Source organism: Corylus avellana, chromosome ca11 (genome assembly GCF_901000735.1).
Source record: "Corylus avellana chromosome ca11, CavTom2PMs-1.0".
NCBI classification, from domain to species: domain Eukaryota; kingdom Viridiplantae; phylum Streptophyta; class Magnoliopsida; order Fagales; family Betulaceae; genus Corylus; species Corylus avellana.
Window position 1 is genome coordinate 3,021,968 of NC_081551.1, and position 17,853 is coordinate 3,039,820.

A 17,853-nucleotide genomic window follows, 5' to 3' on the forward strand; every position below is an offset into this window, starting at 1 on the left:
TTTTTACCTTCTTTCCTTTCATTTCCGCTTTCTCGGTAATAACAAACACGGACACAAAAAAACGTATTTTCTCAATTCTCTCGGAGGACTACTTTTGATATTTTCAAAAAGAACAAAATTCATGCCGAAGGAATCGCATTTACTCTCGTAGATCTGATTCATTACGATCACCATTCCTCTCGCCTTAATTTCACCTTCTCAATAGCCGAAATCGTTCTTCTCTGTTCATTTTGTTGAACAGAGAAGAATTTGGACGATTCTTGGTTTTCTTTTTCCCGAGAAAATTCAGATCCATATGTGCTCACCAGTTGTTATTTATTGTTATTCTTATTATTTCTCTCATTTATTGGATTTTAATATTTTATTGAAATTTGTCTGCGAGCATGGAAGGAGGTGCGCGGAGGCTAACGCTGTGGGATCAGATGTCCGCAGTGGACGGCGGTGGCGCGCGGGAGGGGCTATCCGGCTTGACTCTGAACGACGTGCTGAGAAGCACGGCCGAGAAGCGAGCTGCCGCCGCCGCCGCGGCTTCACCAGCGCCTCCAGCGCCTCAGCTGAGCAATCGGACCCTCCTGGACGTGATCCGAGAGCAGGACCAGAACACCAGGTCGTCCTTCAAAAATCTCCTTGAGAGTCACAATGACCACCACCACAATGGCAGGGACAAGAAGGCTTGGAAGAGCTTCAAGGAAAAGCTCCGTCTCAAGCGCGCCGGGGCTGCTTGGACCTCGTCCGTCCCTATCCCGGCCTCGGATATCCCTATCCAGAATAGTAATATTAGGGACAATAATTGTAGGTTGCTTTCGCTTTCTAGGTGCAACTCGGTCCGGTTCCAGTACTCGGCCGAGCCGACTCAGTCGGAGGAGGATCCGAGTTGTTCCTCGTCGTCATCCGGTCCGGGTTTCAGGCCGCAGATCACGCGCCGGAGCTCAACCCGGTTCGGGCAGTTATTGGCTTCGATTCCGTCCGAGTCAACTCAGGACGGCGATTCTGACAACTCCGACGCGGCTCCTTCGCGGGTTCCTAGTCTCAGACCACAAATCTCGCGCCACAACTCCACGCGCTTCCTGTCGACTCAGCGCCAGAACTCAATGTACAACAGGGACGCCATTGATGACGACGACGAAGACGAAGACGGGGAGGAAGTAAGATCTCCGCATGCGCCTACACGCCTACTCGCGGCAGTATTGGCGGAGGAGAGAGCGCTCTCGGCGCGTGAAGCCGTGGCCGCACAGGAAGCGGCTGAGGCGGCAGCGGCAGCGGAGAGAGAAGGTACGGCGGAAGAAATGGCGGAAACGGAGGGATCGGCTCCGGCGCCGGTGCCGGTGGTGAGGATGTCGTTGATGGACCTAATGGACTATAACATGGCGGACGAGGATGAAGACGAGGAGGCTGAAGAAGAGGAGGAGGAGGAGGTGGTGGAGGTCGGAGAAGGAGGAGGAGGAGGAGGAGGAGCGGAGCACAACTGCTGCGTGTGCATGGTGCGGCATAAAGGTGCGGCGTTTATCCCGTGTGGCCACACTTTCTGCAGGCTGTGTTCCCGGGAGCTCATGGTCTGTAGGGGTAACTGCCCTCTCTGCAACCGTTTCATCTTGGAAATCCTTGACATTTTCTAATCTTTCCTTTTTTGGACATCCTTCTAAATATATTCATAATTCCACATTTTGCTTACAGAATTTTTTAGATTGCTCAGCTAGTGAAGTGCAAATCTCGAATTTCTTTCTATTTTTGATATATGATTTAGAATTTGTTTGTTTCGATTGGTTCAAGTGGGTTTGTTTCGATTGGTTCAAATGGGATAGTTCAAATGTAAGATGCGATCCAATCAAAGCACAAGTAATGCACCTCCTATCGATGTGGACTTCCGTTACCACAAAACATACATCGGCGATTTTGCCTTTAATTGAGAAAATTGCAAGCGGGGCATTAAAAATTACATCAAGAAATTTATTTTCATATCATCAAACTACACCTTAATCGTAATTAATTGGGATTAATTTAGAGTCATCAATCAACATTTCTCTTCCCTTTTCCCCTCTTTCAGTCCTATGTAGTATGTACAATACACTAACCACTAGACACGTATATATTATTATAATTGAAAAAATTATACTTATCCCCATGAACTGAAAAATCATTTGCATAATTCTCAAACTACCATTTGTGACGCTTCAATCACTACCATTTTCTTGCAGTTGTTACCCAATACCCCATTAGCATTTGGCGTTTTATAAGAAAGGATGAAAAATGCCGCGTGTGACCCACATGCTTTTTCTTTTTTCTTCTTCTTTTTTTTAACCCAAAAAAATAAAAAATAAAAAGTTACTCAAAATACTCCAATTTTTGGAGTCAAAATGTTGTATTTGTGTATTTGACCTCCTAAAAACAGATTTAAACCAAAAATAATAATAATAATAAAATAACGAAGTAAAAAATGCAACAAAAAGTAATAATTCTAATAACAAGATAGGAATTGAGTGGGTGGTTTGGCCACTTCAAAAATCAATTGTGGATGGCCAAACCGCTCATTCTTGTAAGGGTTGTTTGACTACTTTCTTAAGGATTTTTTGAAATTCCTCATTTTTAAATACTTTTCCTCTCCTCAATATTATTCACTTCATTTTTCCAAAAGAATCAACATAAAAACATTCTTACTTTTTTTTTTTTCACTTTTTATATCACATTACACTTTTTATATTATAAAATTTACTTTTTACTACTATTCAAATAAAAAAAATCACTACAAAACAAAACTTTTCTACCTTTTACTATAAAAAAATTCAAACATTGTATACATCAGCTTGTCAGAAGGGAATGAGTTGAAAGCGTTTAACAAACAATGCCTTGGTACCTCTACCCATTTGTTTTCTTTTTGAAGGGTAATTTGGAGGTTTTAAGTATGTTGTCAAACACTAACAAAGAGTGCCAATTGAAAGGAAATTGTAGTTTAGAGGACAATCTGCAAATGGGCTATGAAGTAGAGCAAGTGTAATTTCCCCTCATAGTTTATAACAACAGTAGCTTGCTAACAACTTATATATTTACTGTTTAAAATACAGCGAAGCATTGTAAACATCTTTTTTCAAGTGTAATCACTTGTATAAGGGACAAGATGCCGCCCCATCCTATACTTTTTTACCGATCTATATCTTTTAGTGCTTGGCTTTTCCATAATTTACACACAAGGTTACAAAATCAGAAGTCGGTTGTAATATTTTCATCGATGGGGAATTTGCTAGCAATGCAGTTAAGCAGCTGCAAACCAATGAGTAGTTGTCTTTTGAGGAGCATGACATAAATTAGGCTGCCTTACTATGTAGATTTGATCCCCAACTTCACTGTAAGAGTCCTGATTTCGGTGCCATGTCCACAAGGCCCAAGTTTCATTCTTCACCTGCAACTCGAACGTTAACACCCTAATTGGTCAGATTCTACTTTCAAGGGTGACTCTGCGGTATAGTTTGAAGATGGTTGTGAAGCTTAGAGAGAAAGAGAGTACCTCTAGGATCCCATGGCCAAAGCTACTTTCTCTTAAGGCACTGAATTCAGGTTGCCGGTTCCAACAGAACTTGCCGGCTGCCGGGCCTGATGTAAAATTTGTAGCGCAAAAGCCGCCCATGTACTCGTCTGGAGTAGTCAATGGGTCTGGACAGTTGCCGGGATCGTCAGCATGTTCAATTGCCATCTTTTCTCGATTACCCCCATCTCCAACTGTAATATATACAGGACCACATGGATCTAATTTGTAGTTATAAACTCGATTTGACCTCTCGTAAGCATGGACCTGGTAATTATTTTATGCAAGTAATTTTCAGTACACTAGAAAACAATAAATCTTCAAGTCAAATTCATTATATGAATTACTTATAAAAATAAAAAAAATCATGATATGAATTCATTCAATTAGGTTGGCTTGCTAAAAATTAAACCAAGTTCTGCCATTACTCAAGCTTGGCTTGCTAAAAATTATACAAGCTCGAGTTCAAATCGAGCTCATTTCAAGCTTCAAAACCTGAGTGAGTTTAGCTTGATGTTAGCTTGTCGAGCTCCAGAGAGCTTAACAATTGCATAAACTTTTAAAAGTCCAAAAGTTATAACGACTTGATCATCAAAAAGTCCTGATATAGTAACAAGCCCTTGAACCAAAAAGGAAAGGAAACCACTAGCCTACACATCAAAAGTTGGAACTAGCATCAAGCTTGTTTGAGAGCTTTTTCACAGGTCTTGCTTCTGGACTAGCTCACAAACTTTGTTTTCAAGACTCAATAAGCTGAGGTTTTTGTTGCTCAAGCTTGACTCGTTTGGTAAACAAGCCTTAAAATAGGACTTAAGCTAGTTTATGTTTAGTTAATAAACAAACAATTATAAGCCGAGTTTCAAGCTGCACTTGAACGGCTTGGCTCACTCGCGGCCTAATTCATTCTTCATCAATAATAATGACCATACTGTGACAAACATGCATAGTATGAAGAACCAGTTAGCGTGGAAATGCTTGGTCCAATACAATTCAAGAGACACTGGGATACCAAAAAGATATGCAATCATCCTTACTTATTCATGGCAATTTAAAAGATGGCCTATTTCATCGCATGTGTAGTGCCATTTTAGCATTTAAGAATCTGATGCCTTTTTATTACCTACTATCAATGTCGGCAAAGATCCATTCTACGTGACAGTTGTGTTATCCCTAGAAATATTATGATAATAAAAAAATTTTAAAATTTTTTAAAAAAAACCCTTCCACCCACTTTTATAGGCATGACTAAATATAAATTCCTTTTTAAACTTTAAAAAGGGAATATAAGAAGGATGGTCATCATCACTTACATGTCCATTAAAGACTATGTCAACACCATTAGAGTAAAGCAAGTCTTCCATTGCCACCCTCATACATTCTACCTCTCTATAATGAGCTGTATAAGAATTGTACCAAGGTGGGTGCCAGGCAGCTACTAGCCATGGAGTTATCGATCTATCGACATTAGCCAAGTCTCTCTCTAGCCACTTGTATTGATCCGCTGTCAATAGACATCAGGCCTAATCAAGAAAATGCTCAAACCAAAAAGAGAAAAGTCGTAATGTGAAATGATCACAAGCTTCATATAGGAACAACAAATACACAAGAAATTCAAAACAATGTGACTCCTTAATTAGATTTATTTTCCAAATATAGTCAAACTGTAATAGATGACCTCTTCAGGTTTCTTAAAATGATGGAATACCAACCATGCCGGAAGATACCTGCTGCATCATATCCTAAAACAGTAACGTGGAACAAGCTTGTGTCACCCATGCAATGCCCATTCACATATCCTTTTATTTTGTGCACATAAAAAGGAGTTTTACCTCCCCTATAAATAAAGTCATTCCATTCTTTTCTCCATAGCATAGAAATAAACAACCCCCAAGGCCACAGGGGTGGTTCAGCCACCCCCAAGGCCAGTGCCCATTTTCTTTTCTTTTTTTTCATAATTTTTTTTTGGGTAGATGTAAAATTTCTTAATGACCCCAACAGAAAAATGACTGGGATTTGTACAAAGGGAGTTATTGTCACGTAGGCGCATCACAAGGAATGATTTGTCACTTTTAAACCCTAGGGAGTTATTTGTCAAAGGATCAAATTCCAAGGGACCAATTTAGCAATTTTTCCTTTTAATTTCATAACAAGATTATAGAAAATAAGTTGTACTTTTAATTGCTACTAATAGCAACCTGCTACTTTCCATAATTTTATGGAACACCTATTCGGTAAACAAACTCTTTATTGATGGCAGCGTGGCATAATATTATTTCAACCTCCCCCACAATGTTACACTTATAAAAATCCTCAAGTCCCTACACCATTGTTCTTCCCTATTATTTAGTTTTTTTCAGGACACATCTTTGCATTGGCACCGGGATGGATATCCAAATACATCCAAGAGCTTAAGGCAACAACAACATGATTGGTAAAAAAAAAGGGGGGGGGGGGTTGGGGGAGTAGAGGAGGACATATTACCTGTTTTATTGTACGCAATATAGGCCCCAAGCATGATAAAATGTATCCCACCTGCATTAAAGGAGTAATAGAATGTGGATGAAGATCCACTTTCTTCAGATGGGAATGCAAACCGAGAACTATAAGCTGCAAATGTCAAGTTTCTAGCCTGTTCTTCTATCTCATGGTTCCCTTCTACCACCATTATTGGAACTTTAGACACTAAATTCTGCATAAACCTGTACAGAAATATCAGGTGACAGTGAGATAAGCAGCAAACGTATATTATGAAATAGTATCCTTTTCACATAAAGAAAAAAAGAGATAGGAAAAAAATGTTGGAAGTTTCACCTTCCCCAGTAATCCCAACGAGGCTGATAGGTCTCATGAATTGGAGTATGTGGAAATGAGCAAGAGTAACAGTCAGACCCGGTTCCATTTGTGAGGTATAGATTTGCATAAGTAACGTCGCCAACCAATAAAACAAGATCAGGCTTATTACTAATCAAGTGACCGACGGTGGTAGTTGTATTATATGTAAGACCAAGATCTCCAAAAACTGCTATTCTGTCTGGATAGTTCTTTGGACTGGAAATTGGCATAGTCTTGAAGGAGAAGATTTTACTCATGGCTGGTATAGAGGGATCTCCACATCGATAATAGTACTGTGTTTTTGGGTTCAACCCTGAATGGGTACATTAAGGAAGCAAATTATACACAAAAAATTCGACAAGGTCAAAATGAATTGAAATATAACATTCCATTGGTTGATCTGTTTCACCATCACAAACATATTTCTTGGGTTCAGTTAAATGCTTCTTCAGCAAAAGCTAATAGGCCAGGAAACACTCTATTCAACTCCACTAATTTCCTACTTCATGTTTTCCACACTTGTACAGGATCAAATTACCCAAGTACCACTGTAATGTCATTTCCTGTTAACCGTTCTAGAAAATATATTGTCATCCTTCTGCAAATAAAGAAACAAGAAAATTTTCTTTTACTAGAGGAAATGTTTGGCATTATTGAAACAGACAAGTTTTCTTTGGCTCATTGATCACTTAAAAATTTCAAGGATCAAAAGTATAGTTTAGATTTTATAAAGTTCAATTTCATCCTTGAAAACTTGTACCTGGAGAAATATAGTCCTTCCATCAAAATTGATAACAACACCCTCAAATAAATTGATGATGTGGCTCATCTCAATGTTTGCCACATGCATCATCAGTTTCTGTAATGCTGACACCAATATGGATGGAAGGACTACATTCCTCAAAATTTTAAAAAGGAAAAAAAGATGAAATTGGAACTTTTTGAAGTTTAAGGAATAAAACCTATCCCATATTTCGTGGACCAAAAGTATAGTTTAACCTTCAAAAAAAGAAAAAAGAACCATACTTTTCCATAGCCAAAACTTAGCTAATATTATCACCTTCGAGAATAAGTACCAACCAATTCAAGGTGGAAAATGGGGTTCATGGTGCTGGCTAAAAATGGGGAGAGAGGAGAGCTTTTGAGTTAACTTTTACGACCTCTGTACAAATTCATTTTCACAGTGGGGGTTAGGATAGTTTTCGTCTTTGTTGTCTGCATGCTTAATTTTATATTATTTTTTTTAAAAAAAAAGACTTAAGTAAAAGTTGAAGAAAAAAAAAAAAGAGGACATTTTTATGAAACATCAATTTGTTAATAAATTTGAATTAAAAATGCCTAGATCTTTGTCGTTGATCCATTTTGTAACTCATTCAAAAGAATGAACATATTATTAGTAGATATGAAGATAATACACTATAAGATGCAGACATTTTTTAGCGTTTAGTCATTTAATTCACTAACAAATGCAAAGCCACCAAGGGAAAGAAGATCCTGACTTAATTCATAAAAAATTTACGACCACCTATCATTATTACAATCTATACACCATATGTTTCCTTTATTTCAGTGTAACTGTTGGTGTTACTTTGGTTGGTGTCCTTTGTATAGTATTTATCTGAGAACATTGTGAGCTTTATCAGTTTATTATCAGAATTTATACAAAAACTCAATATTAGAAATTGCTAAGAAATTAAGCGAATGATCTTACAAGTTTTACTCCAAATTGGAGCAAGCCCTAGCAAATTTCAGACTTGAACAAAGAGCTAGGAAAAGAAAAGCACTTATTTACTAAAAGATATGTTGTCCAAAATGAATGGAACTTTGGAATATCAAATCCAAGTTATTCAGTGAAAATAATATTATACCGGTGAGACGAACATGATGGATGATTCCAGAAGTGTAATTTTGGAGACCTTCAAAAGGATAAAGCTGACTGTAAACAAGAGAATAGCCCTTGGCTTCATGCATCAATGGATACCTTATCTTGCCATAACGAACAACACTCGAGACAGTTTTCGGGTCTAATGGCTTTATGTGGTAACCAATTTGTGATTCACCTGCAAACTCACATAACAATTTGCTCAAATTAAGCAACCGAATAACGAGATTACAATTGAGAAGAGTTCTTCATATGGACAGCAAAACAAGAAACAATTTTGAAGATACCCCATTTTACATCCTTAACGACAATGACTAAAAAGCTGTTCCTCAAAATAAATAACCACAATTTTCTCTTTGATTTCATTTCCTCAATAACAGGAAGATTATAAGGAAAAGTAGTACGAGTTAACAACCACTTTTCAAAATTCCCTGTGTTTTTTTCCTTACTAACCAAACAATTCGTGAACCAAAAGAGAAATTCTAAAAAGAAAAAGATATGCACATAAAAAATTCAACATAAGCAGATTCAAGAAAACCTATTGAGTCCAAGAAAAAAAAATGATCATTTAAAAAAAAAAAAAAAAATCGTAAGCTAAATTAAACTTTCGCAGTAAAAGTTCAATTGCGTAATCGGAAGTACCTGTGATCCAGGAGATCCAAACGGAGTCGTAATTGGCGGAGAGCGAGACGGAAATCTGCTCGGGCTGGAAGCCTTTGACACGGCGCTGAACCCTGGGGTCCGAGTCCGGCAAATCCACCGCGCTTCCACGCAGAGCGGCATCAAACGGCACCGTCACGGGCTCGAACGGGCCGTCCAGAGTCGACGGAATCTTTGCCCCGCCGTCCACGGCGTTCAAAATGAACCCCGTAATCGCGACGAGTGCGAGAACACAAGGCCTCCGAAAAGCCATATATATTACTACTAGTGAATTTCCATTGAAACACAGAGAGAGAGAGAGAGAGAGAGAGAGAGAGGGTTTGGGAAATATTATTATATATATATATATATATATATATATTTATATTATCCTTTTTGTTTTGTTTTCAAGCATGAAGGGAAGGGGACAGACTGCCAGAGCGAGCTTCGACACCACCTTCGTGAACAGTTGTTAACCGTTGGGATTACCGAATTTGTGTGTGTGTCCTTTTTTGCTCACTATTTCCCTTTGGAGCCTACAAAGAGTTGCTTCCTAGAGGCTCCGCTTCTGACAGCGACGCTGACGCATCTACGGACTACGGAACCGGAGATAAAAGAGAATGATTCGTGGGCTATTCTAATCACTTCCCCGTGTCTCTGGAGCGGGATGTCTCTCTCGTGGCTTATTCTATCTGGTTCCATTTTACCCACTTCACCTCTTTTTCAATTTTTCTTCTTAAAAACAAAAACAAAATCATTAGAAAATAAATAAAACTAAAATTAAAAAAATTGAAATAATAAATAAATTAAATTATAAAAAAAATAATAATAATAACCACCCTAATTTTAGTTTTTTTTTTCATAAATAAATTTAAGAGTATTTTGAAAAGTTAAATTAAAAAATAAAAATAAAAGTAATGTATGGCGCATAGGGGTGATACGTGAGTAAGCCGCTCGCTCGGGATCGGCTCATATAAGCTCAGCTCGATTATTAAATGAAACGCTTCGTGAACACAAATTCTGACTCAAATATTAAACGAAGCAAGCTCAGCTCGACTCAGTTAGGCTCGTGAACAAGCTCGTATATATATATATATATATATATATATATATATATATATATAAAACGCATAATTAATTATAAATTTCATAATTATTAAAATCTTAAAATTGCATTTATATTTAAGCGTTAGAAAATGAAAATTTTTAGACCCTTCGTGATCAAAGAGAGAGAGAGAGAGAGTAATTATTAAAAAGACTCCGACTCAATTAGAGCAGATCCAAACAAAATGAAGAAGAATCAAGTAAAAACTATTGTGGGAGATTGCAAAATGTAGAACTATTAAAGAATCAAACAGACTCAAATACTATCACTACCTGTCTGGTAAGCGAGAGTGAGAGAGTGAGAAATGAGAGTTCAGGTGAAAGATGTGCTATAACTGGTGAGTGAGATTGAGAGAGACGTTGAAAATATATTTTTTTGTAAGGGGCGTTGTCCCAATGCAGTTTGAATACAACCTCTTAACTTATCCCACATTACTAAGAAAACACCAAACCCCAAGTTTGCTTGTCTCTAAAAGGATGCATATCCTTTCTCTTTGAAACCAAGTGCTTTGTTGTATTGACTCAGACTCCATACTCGACTAGTCAGGCTAAACAAATCATATGCAAATTGGCTTCTTAAGCTATTTAAGAGTACTTGAAGTTTATATATATATATAAAACATTAAATATAAGAGCCAACTCGCGAGCTGCCTCGGCTCGACTTATTATGAGCTCGAGCTTGATTTTTTTGGCTCGACCTTGAGCTTGGCTCAAATAAAATTTAAACAAGTCAAGCCTGAACAAGATAAGCTCACTCAAGCTCGACTCATTTACACCCCTTTATTGGCCCATATCACTATTAATTCCATCCATTTTAATACTTACTTTTAATGGATGGGTTTATTTGTAACAAGTTGATAGTTTAAGGGAGTTAAGTGTCACTTTTTAAAGCTTAGTAATCCAAATGCCAAATGGGGGGTAGTTTTGAAGGTAAAATTATTTTTGGTATAAATTTTAATCCACTAATTTAACTGTGAATAAATATGTTTTAAGAACAAAGTTTTTCTTCAATTTTGGCTCTAAGAAAGTCATTCAACTTAGTCTATTAAATTGATATATATCCATATGGTATGTGATAATCATATACTATATAAGAACATATGTCAATTTAATAAATTGGGTTGTAATAATTTTCTCCAACCCAGATTAACATAAAACTATGGTCATATTATAAACTTTTGTGCTTATTATTAATTTTTATAAAATATATTTTTAGTTTATTGTTTATGTTTTTAAATTTTACTATATAAAGGAAAGGAACAAAGTGTTGGTAGGGAGGCCAGATGGTCCTCTCGGTGGAATTGACATGGCAAGTGGGAATGATATAACGCTTTTAAGGGGTAGCTCAATTGACTATGGATCACGCTTTATAAAGCGGAAGTCACGAATTCAAATTCTCCCTTCCCCTTCCCTTGTGTGGTCATGTCAAAATGTTATAGAAAATGGAATTTGAATAACTTCAGGAAATGGTAAAAAGGATTAAGGACGCTGAGGCTTCGTCTTATTAAATTATTCTTGAGATTTAAAAATTATGAAATTACTTCTTTAGGTTCACACCGTTATTAAATAACTTTTTTTATTTTCTTTCTAAATGACCATAATACATATCAACAGGCCTATAAGGCCCGACAATAGAGAAAGTTCAAGACCATGTTAGGGCCAAACCCAGTGAGTAAGCTCATACGAGGCCCAAGACCAACAAGTGGATGCTCTTCCATCTTCATGGAATGCACCACAAGTTATCATCTCTCTAGCCTAGGGTTTCAAGCACTCACCTATACATACTCTCACTCTCTAACCCTTGATCGACCATTTTTTACGTAGCTTTTACTAGCTTTCCTCTCCCTCTCAGGAGTTGAATTGACTTGGATGTCAAAGTTCTTCCGATCTCCAGACATGTGGCCTTCTAACTACCATCTCCCATATTTTGCAAGTGAAACTCCTCCCTAGAAATAGTTTTAAGTCACTATAAATGTACCTTACATTAACCTTCTATTAACGTTTTAACAATGATGAGTGACACATGACCATTAGGTCATATCATGTCCAATAAAAGGAATATAGGTGTCAAGACCATCTTGTCAGCTAGCTTACATCAAACACGTCACTTTGGATACATCACGCTACTGACGAATCATTTCAAAACTTTAAAATTTTGTCACTTTAACCATAGCAAAAAGAAACCACGTGTTTTTTTTTTTTGTCCTAGCTACATGTCAATGACGTCGATGAAACTTATTTTGAGTAATGTGTCTGATGTAAGCTAGCTGAGTGAATGGTCTAACACTTATCTCATTTTTATTGGACATGACACGGCCTGTAGCCAAATGATTACCGTTTACCATTAAAAAGTTAACGGAAAGAGAATAAAGAGAGTTATTTGATATTGATGCAAACCTAAAAGAGTGATTTAATAACTTTTAAACCTTGATAAACGATTTGACGACTGCAGGAACATTTTTACCTTCCACAAAAGCAGCAATATAGACAACTTGGCTCTTGGCCTGTTTGTACTCATCACATGAACAGAATACGAAGCCCAATACTACAGATAGCATTGGAAGAATAAGTGCCATATCGCTTCATCATGTCAAAACAGCCTTTATGTTCCAAAGCATGAAGGCAGAGAAAAATGAAAGCATGTGAACTTGATAAAAATATAGGCCTTGGAACTTTGAACCTCTTTTGCTTTTCTTCTTTCCTGCAAAGCATGTCACAGCACGCCGGGGCTTGTCTACCTTATTCTAAACAAATTTGGTTCTCAAAGTTTATAAAGGACATCCAGGCTAAAAAAGAAATGATTCTCAATAGTTTAAGATGAATAGCTGCAGCAATTAACACTAAAATCGTACAACCAAGTTGTAATCTAACTTTAAGATCATCAAAATGTTTATCAAACAGCACTACATCAAAATGTTTTTCTTCTATGTTTACAGAGACATAAAAGAAACAACCTGCAAATTTAAAATAAAAAAACAACCTGCAACATGTATCTGTCCATGAAATATGTGATTGACTAATTTCAAAGAATAAAGTAAAATTTATAAGAAAAATTATTATATAAAAAATTGTTCATACGCTCGGCACAACATTGTGTAAAACATAGAAACAGATCCAAGAACAAATTAACAAAAGCAAGGTTTGTAAACAATCCAGATGTTGGTACTCTAAAGTGCATGCATAAATGAGACACAAGTTTGAGCTGCTTTCCATCTCATCTAAAATGCACTACATAAATGTAAAATTCTAGTATCCAAGCTTTCTGCATTATAAGAAATTCAGTGAAAGATTGAACATAGTGTTTATGAAGCATTAACAGGATGATTAGATATCAAGATTCTAATTACAATCTTAGCTCAAAGTCAACATTATGAGACAACAGCTACTTGACACCTTGAACACCACTAGGAAACATAAGCACTTCGATGACGACATAATCTATCAATTCCGAGAACCAGTCCAACAAAAACCAAGTATCAATTTCTATACTTGATGGCCCTGGAATATTACAGCAAAACTCAACCCCAGGGGGCCAGAAAAGGTGAAGTCCAGAAGAACACTCGTCTACTCGTTCAACCTTTAGTTCTCATAATTGTGATGCTGCCTTTTCCTCCTTCAGTGCGAATTTTTGTTTTCCCAACCACAGGCTTCCCAGAGAAAGCTGAAGTGGGGTAAGGAACAACAGGGTCTTCATTATCTTGCTTCGATTTTGAAGGAGGCGGAGTACGGATCCGCTGGTTTATCTCCTTCAGAGTAACATCTCCATGGGCCCCACTGGGTTTAATGAAGGCAAATGGATAGGCAACAGAAGTAGCCAACTTAGTTGGAGTCCGTATATAAGACTTCCTACCTATGCAGGCAAAGCAGAGAGTCTAAACCAGTTAGTTTATATATATAGATATTTTATTTCATAGTAGATATCTACGTTGATCCCAGGCATAAGAATCTAGCTGCACCTGACATTGTTGTAACCTCAAGCTCAAGTACATGAAACAGAACATTAATTTCAAGAGCACAAATTCCTAACATTTCCCATAATTTTTTTTTTTATTATTTGTTTTTTTTTTTCTTTTTGCCCTTTTCTGTCTTGGCTCTCATAACCTTTGTCAGTACATGAGAACTTTACTACGTCGAAGTGGCTCCAACGAATGTTCTCACATTGTCATGGGGATAACTGTTATAAGAGTATTCATAGATCTTTTGAGCACAATAAACATAAGCAACAAACAGAAGATTGAGAACTGAGAAAAACCTTTAAAAACAATTTTTTGGGGAGTTCGAGCAACACGCTGTTGAGCCACATTAGCTTCATACTCGGGTGTCAAGTCATAAACATCTACAAGAGAGAACTAATTCAATTATATTAACAATGTTGCATAGAAGAACAACAGAAAGAAAAGAACAAAGAAACAATAGTGCACAGTATTTAAAGCGAAAACAATCTCATGTACCTGAAATATCAAACTGAATATCAGATGTCCCAGATAAATTCCTGAGCCTCACATAATAAAGGAATCAGATTGAAGCAAATGAATGGTCGCACTAAAAAGCTATAGTCCAAAGAAGCATACATATCATCAGGGTTGAAATTCATCTCAGTCTCATTTAAGCACTCTGCAAACCACTCTTCATATGACTGATCCAGGTTCTCATGATCGGAGGCAGACACATTTCCTAAGATATATTGCATTATGATTAGAATATAACTAGGGAAAAAAAATGATACATAATCGGCAAAGAATATTGCAAAATACAAACCTGGATGCAAAGAAGGCCAATATGGTGATTCAGGGAAAACCTCTTCGACTGAATCCTCCCTCTCCTAGACATGAAAAGAACTAATGATAACAACAACAATGAAAACAACGATGATGATGATGATGATGATGATAATTCAGAAGAGTGCTCATAAAAATATAAAGTGATGTTTGTGTACTTGAGTGCCATGACACTTATATAAAACTAATTTTAGTTCCAAAACTCATTTTGATCACAAAAATACCCAAACTTGAAATTCCCTGAGAAAAGAAAACAAAACCAAGCATAGGAGGAGACACAAAGGGATGACGGACTCAAGCCTAGAGTCAAAGTAGGGGATATACTCACCAAAAATGTTGATTGTTTAAGCTCGGTTTAACAAAGTATATAATCAACACAGCAGTATGACATATATACCAAAAATGAATTGCACGTAGATGGAGATTACATTATGTTAACAGGCTTTTCCTTATTAACAATAAAAAGATTGTCTAGAAGTAGAATTTACAAATATGCAAACGTTTTTATCAATCACCGATGAGGTCTATTATGTGCATTTATTGCAAATCCCAGAAACAAAAATGTATTCCCCATCTTTCATTTGAAACAGATTTGACATATAGGTCTCAGAACATGTTAATTGATTTTGATGTGGCAATACAGAAAAGTAAAGAGTTACCCTGCACTCACATTTGATTTTAGGAATGCAGATGACCTCTCTTCACTAGAAAGGGAAGGATCCAGAGGATGATTGTTGAACTGCAGCATCCGGCGCCTCTTTACTTGGGAAGAAGTTTCTCTACATTCTTCTGGTTCCTTGTTCATATTCTCTGAAAATCACGCCTTCAAATCATTAAAACCGAGGCACCATCCGCAGAATCGCAAATGCAAGCAAGATTGTGTCAAAGAATTCTGGGAACAAGAGTTGGAGGGGGAAAAATACCACTAGGAGCAACATGGTAAGCCAAATCTCCACATGCCTTGATGGGGGTCGTTTCATCATACATGTAGGAAAGATCTTCTTTGTTCTGAGGCACTCCATTCCACAGGCACTCAGATATGTCTGCTCAAAACAATAAACACGCAGAGCAGACATCACTCGCTTTATTCGAGTTTACAAACCAATAGGTAACTTAAGAACCAGAAAACTTACCACGATTGGGATCCTTTTGGAGACCGTAATTCTCCCTGCGCCAATCCCATGACTCACTACTACCATTTCACATAAAGAAGAAAGCAACCCCATTTCATAAATAAACATTTCTAAAACTAAAAAAAAAGAAAAAAAAGTGAAAGCAAAACCACAAAATTTCAAGCTCATGCCAGTGCCAGCGGAAGAAATTCATAATGGGGTTGAGAAGCTCAGCCTCCAAACTTCCTATATTACTAGTTGTAATATCTACATTGCTAATGTTTATTATCTATTAAGGTGAAAATTAAACAAAATTCAAGAACTTAAAGAGCAATGCAATAAGAAAATCACGCAGAGGCTAAAGCTAAATTGGAAAATCGTTCAGCAGAAAAACAATTTAACAGCAAACACTTGTACCAAACAGAAAAACTAAAATGGGAATATGGGGTCAAATTCTAGAATCAAGAAATAGCATCAAATAAAGAATAAAGGGATGCTTATGTGATTTGGATCTAAACAGCCCCACACCCACAAACGCAGAGCAACATTAAAAGCGAATCATAATCAGGTAACATTTATCCAGCAGATTAGCAAATAAAAAAAGCAAAAGGAAAAAAGGGGAAAATAATAATGACACACCGGTAAAATCAGAGCCCACCTCCTCATCCTCATTATACCCTTCAAAATAAACCAAAGAATCCCCCCCAAAAAAAATGCTAATATTAAAAAAATAAAAAAGCAAACCCATCTAAGAAAGCCAGCAATCCATCCCAGAAAAAATTAAACAAAAATAAAATTAAAACAGCGTAAGAGCCTACATTTTCAGAACAAACCCAGAAACACATTTCACAAAAAAAAAAACATCTACATTTCCAACCCGACACAGCGACCAACCACACACACCCACACACACAGAGGAAAATAGAGATTTACTTTTCATTGTTGTAGTCCATTCCTGAACCAGCAACCAAACCAAATCAAAAACCAGTCTTTCCTATTTCACTACCATCAAACTAGCCGTTATTGAGAGATCGATTTGCTCACTCTCTATCTCTCTCTCACACACACTCTCTATAAATACAACACTTTGTAGTCTCACTCTGCTCTCCCTGCTGCTTGAGATGCGTGCTTTTTTGGTGATGACCCGGACGAAAGCGCCGACCCGCACCAAGAAAATGGAAAAGGGGCAGAGCGGTCCAGGACCACGACCATTACAGAGCACGTATTTACTGCGGGGGACCCACCGAGTCCGTTACTCGTGGGATTATCCTCATTATTAATAATAATCCCTACCTTAATTATTTTTTATTTTAGGAAATGTTTCCTCTGCCGATCAATTTTACATATTTTCTATAACAAAATAAGGTGACATTTCTTATTAAAGCTTATGGGATCCTTTATTGTATATATACACCCTACAAAAATGCAGATATATTATATTATAAATGCAATCTTATAAAGTCTCCTCCATTTGTTTATGCTTTTTATATTGTGTTTTTTGTTTTATATTTTTTGATTTATTTAATATCTTTGTTTTGAAAATACAAAATAAAAGAGAAAAGAGATAAGTGTTATCAAACAAAACATTTAAAATATGAAGAGAGGTTTTTTTTTTTTAAAAAAAAAAAAAAAATGCAACAAACTCTATGAGACTTGATAATCATCTCGTATTTTTATTATAATTCTTGAGACGTTCTCTCAATCATCTTTCAACCATTTTTTTTTTGTAAATGTAATAGATCTACTATTGAATTTGTGGACTCGTATGGATCCCACAAAAATTTAATAGTAAACTCACTCATTCACTTTATAGAGACAATTAAAAGATGATTGATATAATTATTTTTATCATTTCTTATAGTTTTTTTTATAAATTTACGCGACAGTTCACATAAATACCATGTAGCAGCACTTATAGAGTAGTAACATGGTAAATGACAATATATTGTCACATCAATTTATAAAAGAGTTTGTAGTAATAAATGCAAT

General features: G+C 36.7%; 3 protein-coding genes across 4 annotated transcripts; 1 reads left to right on the plus strand and 2 right to left on the minus strand.

The window, feature by feature from the left end:
• On the plus strand, positions 1–1,757 carry LOC132166098 (uncharacterized). Its single transcript, XM_059576857.1, has one exon. It carries the CDS (start codon positions 384–386, stop codon positions 1,614–1,616), a length of 1,233 nt encoding a protein of 410 aa, XP_059432840.1. The 5' UTR covers positions 1–383; the 3' UTR covers positions 1,617–1,757.
• Positions 1,758–2,966: 1,209 nt separating this feature from the next.
• On the minus strand, positions 2,967–9,202 carry LOC132166407 (purple acid phosphatase 15). The gene is made up of 7 exons (XM_059577211.1): positions 8,874–9,202; positions 8,218–8,409; positions 6,329–6,662; positions 5,999–6,216; positions 4,828–5,018; positions 3,500–3,784; positions 2,967–3,394 (listed from the first exon to the last, which is right to left on the minus strand). The coding sequence occupies exons 1-7, from the start codon at positions 9,142–9,144 to the stop codon at positions 3,248–3,250; spliced, it is 1,638 nt and encodes a 545-aa protein (XP_059433194.1). The 5' UTR covers positions 9,145–9,202; the 3' UTR covers positions 2,967–3,247.
• Positions 9,203–13,224: 4,022 nt separating this feature from the next.
• Positions 13,225–17,042, minus strand: LOC132166646 (protein XRI1). 2 transcript variants are annotated; one of them, XM_059577496.1, is made up of 9 exons: positions 16,798–17,042; positions 15,886–15,941; positions 15,676–15,795; positions 15,423–15,562; positions 14,733–14,796; positions 14,546–14,648; positions 14,426–14,466; positions 14,227–14,310; positions 13,225–13,824 (listed from the first exon to the last, which is right to left on the minus strand). In XM_059577496.1, exons 1-9 carry the CDS (start codon positions 16,815–16,817, stop codon positions 13,547–13,549), a joined length of 906 nt encoding a protein of 301 aa, XP_059433479.1. In that variant the 5' UTR covers positions 16,818–17,042; the 3' UTR covers positions 13,225–13,546. The 2 variants fall into 2 exon arrangements, with proteins under 2 accessions (XP_059433479.1, XP_059433478.1); XM_059577495.1 differs by having other exon boundaries at positions 15,886–15,944.
• Between the last annotated feature and the right edge of the window lie 811 nt (positions 17,043–17,853).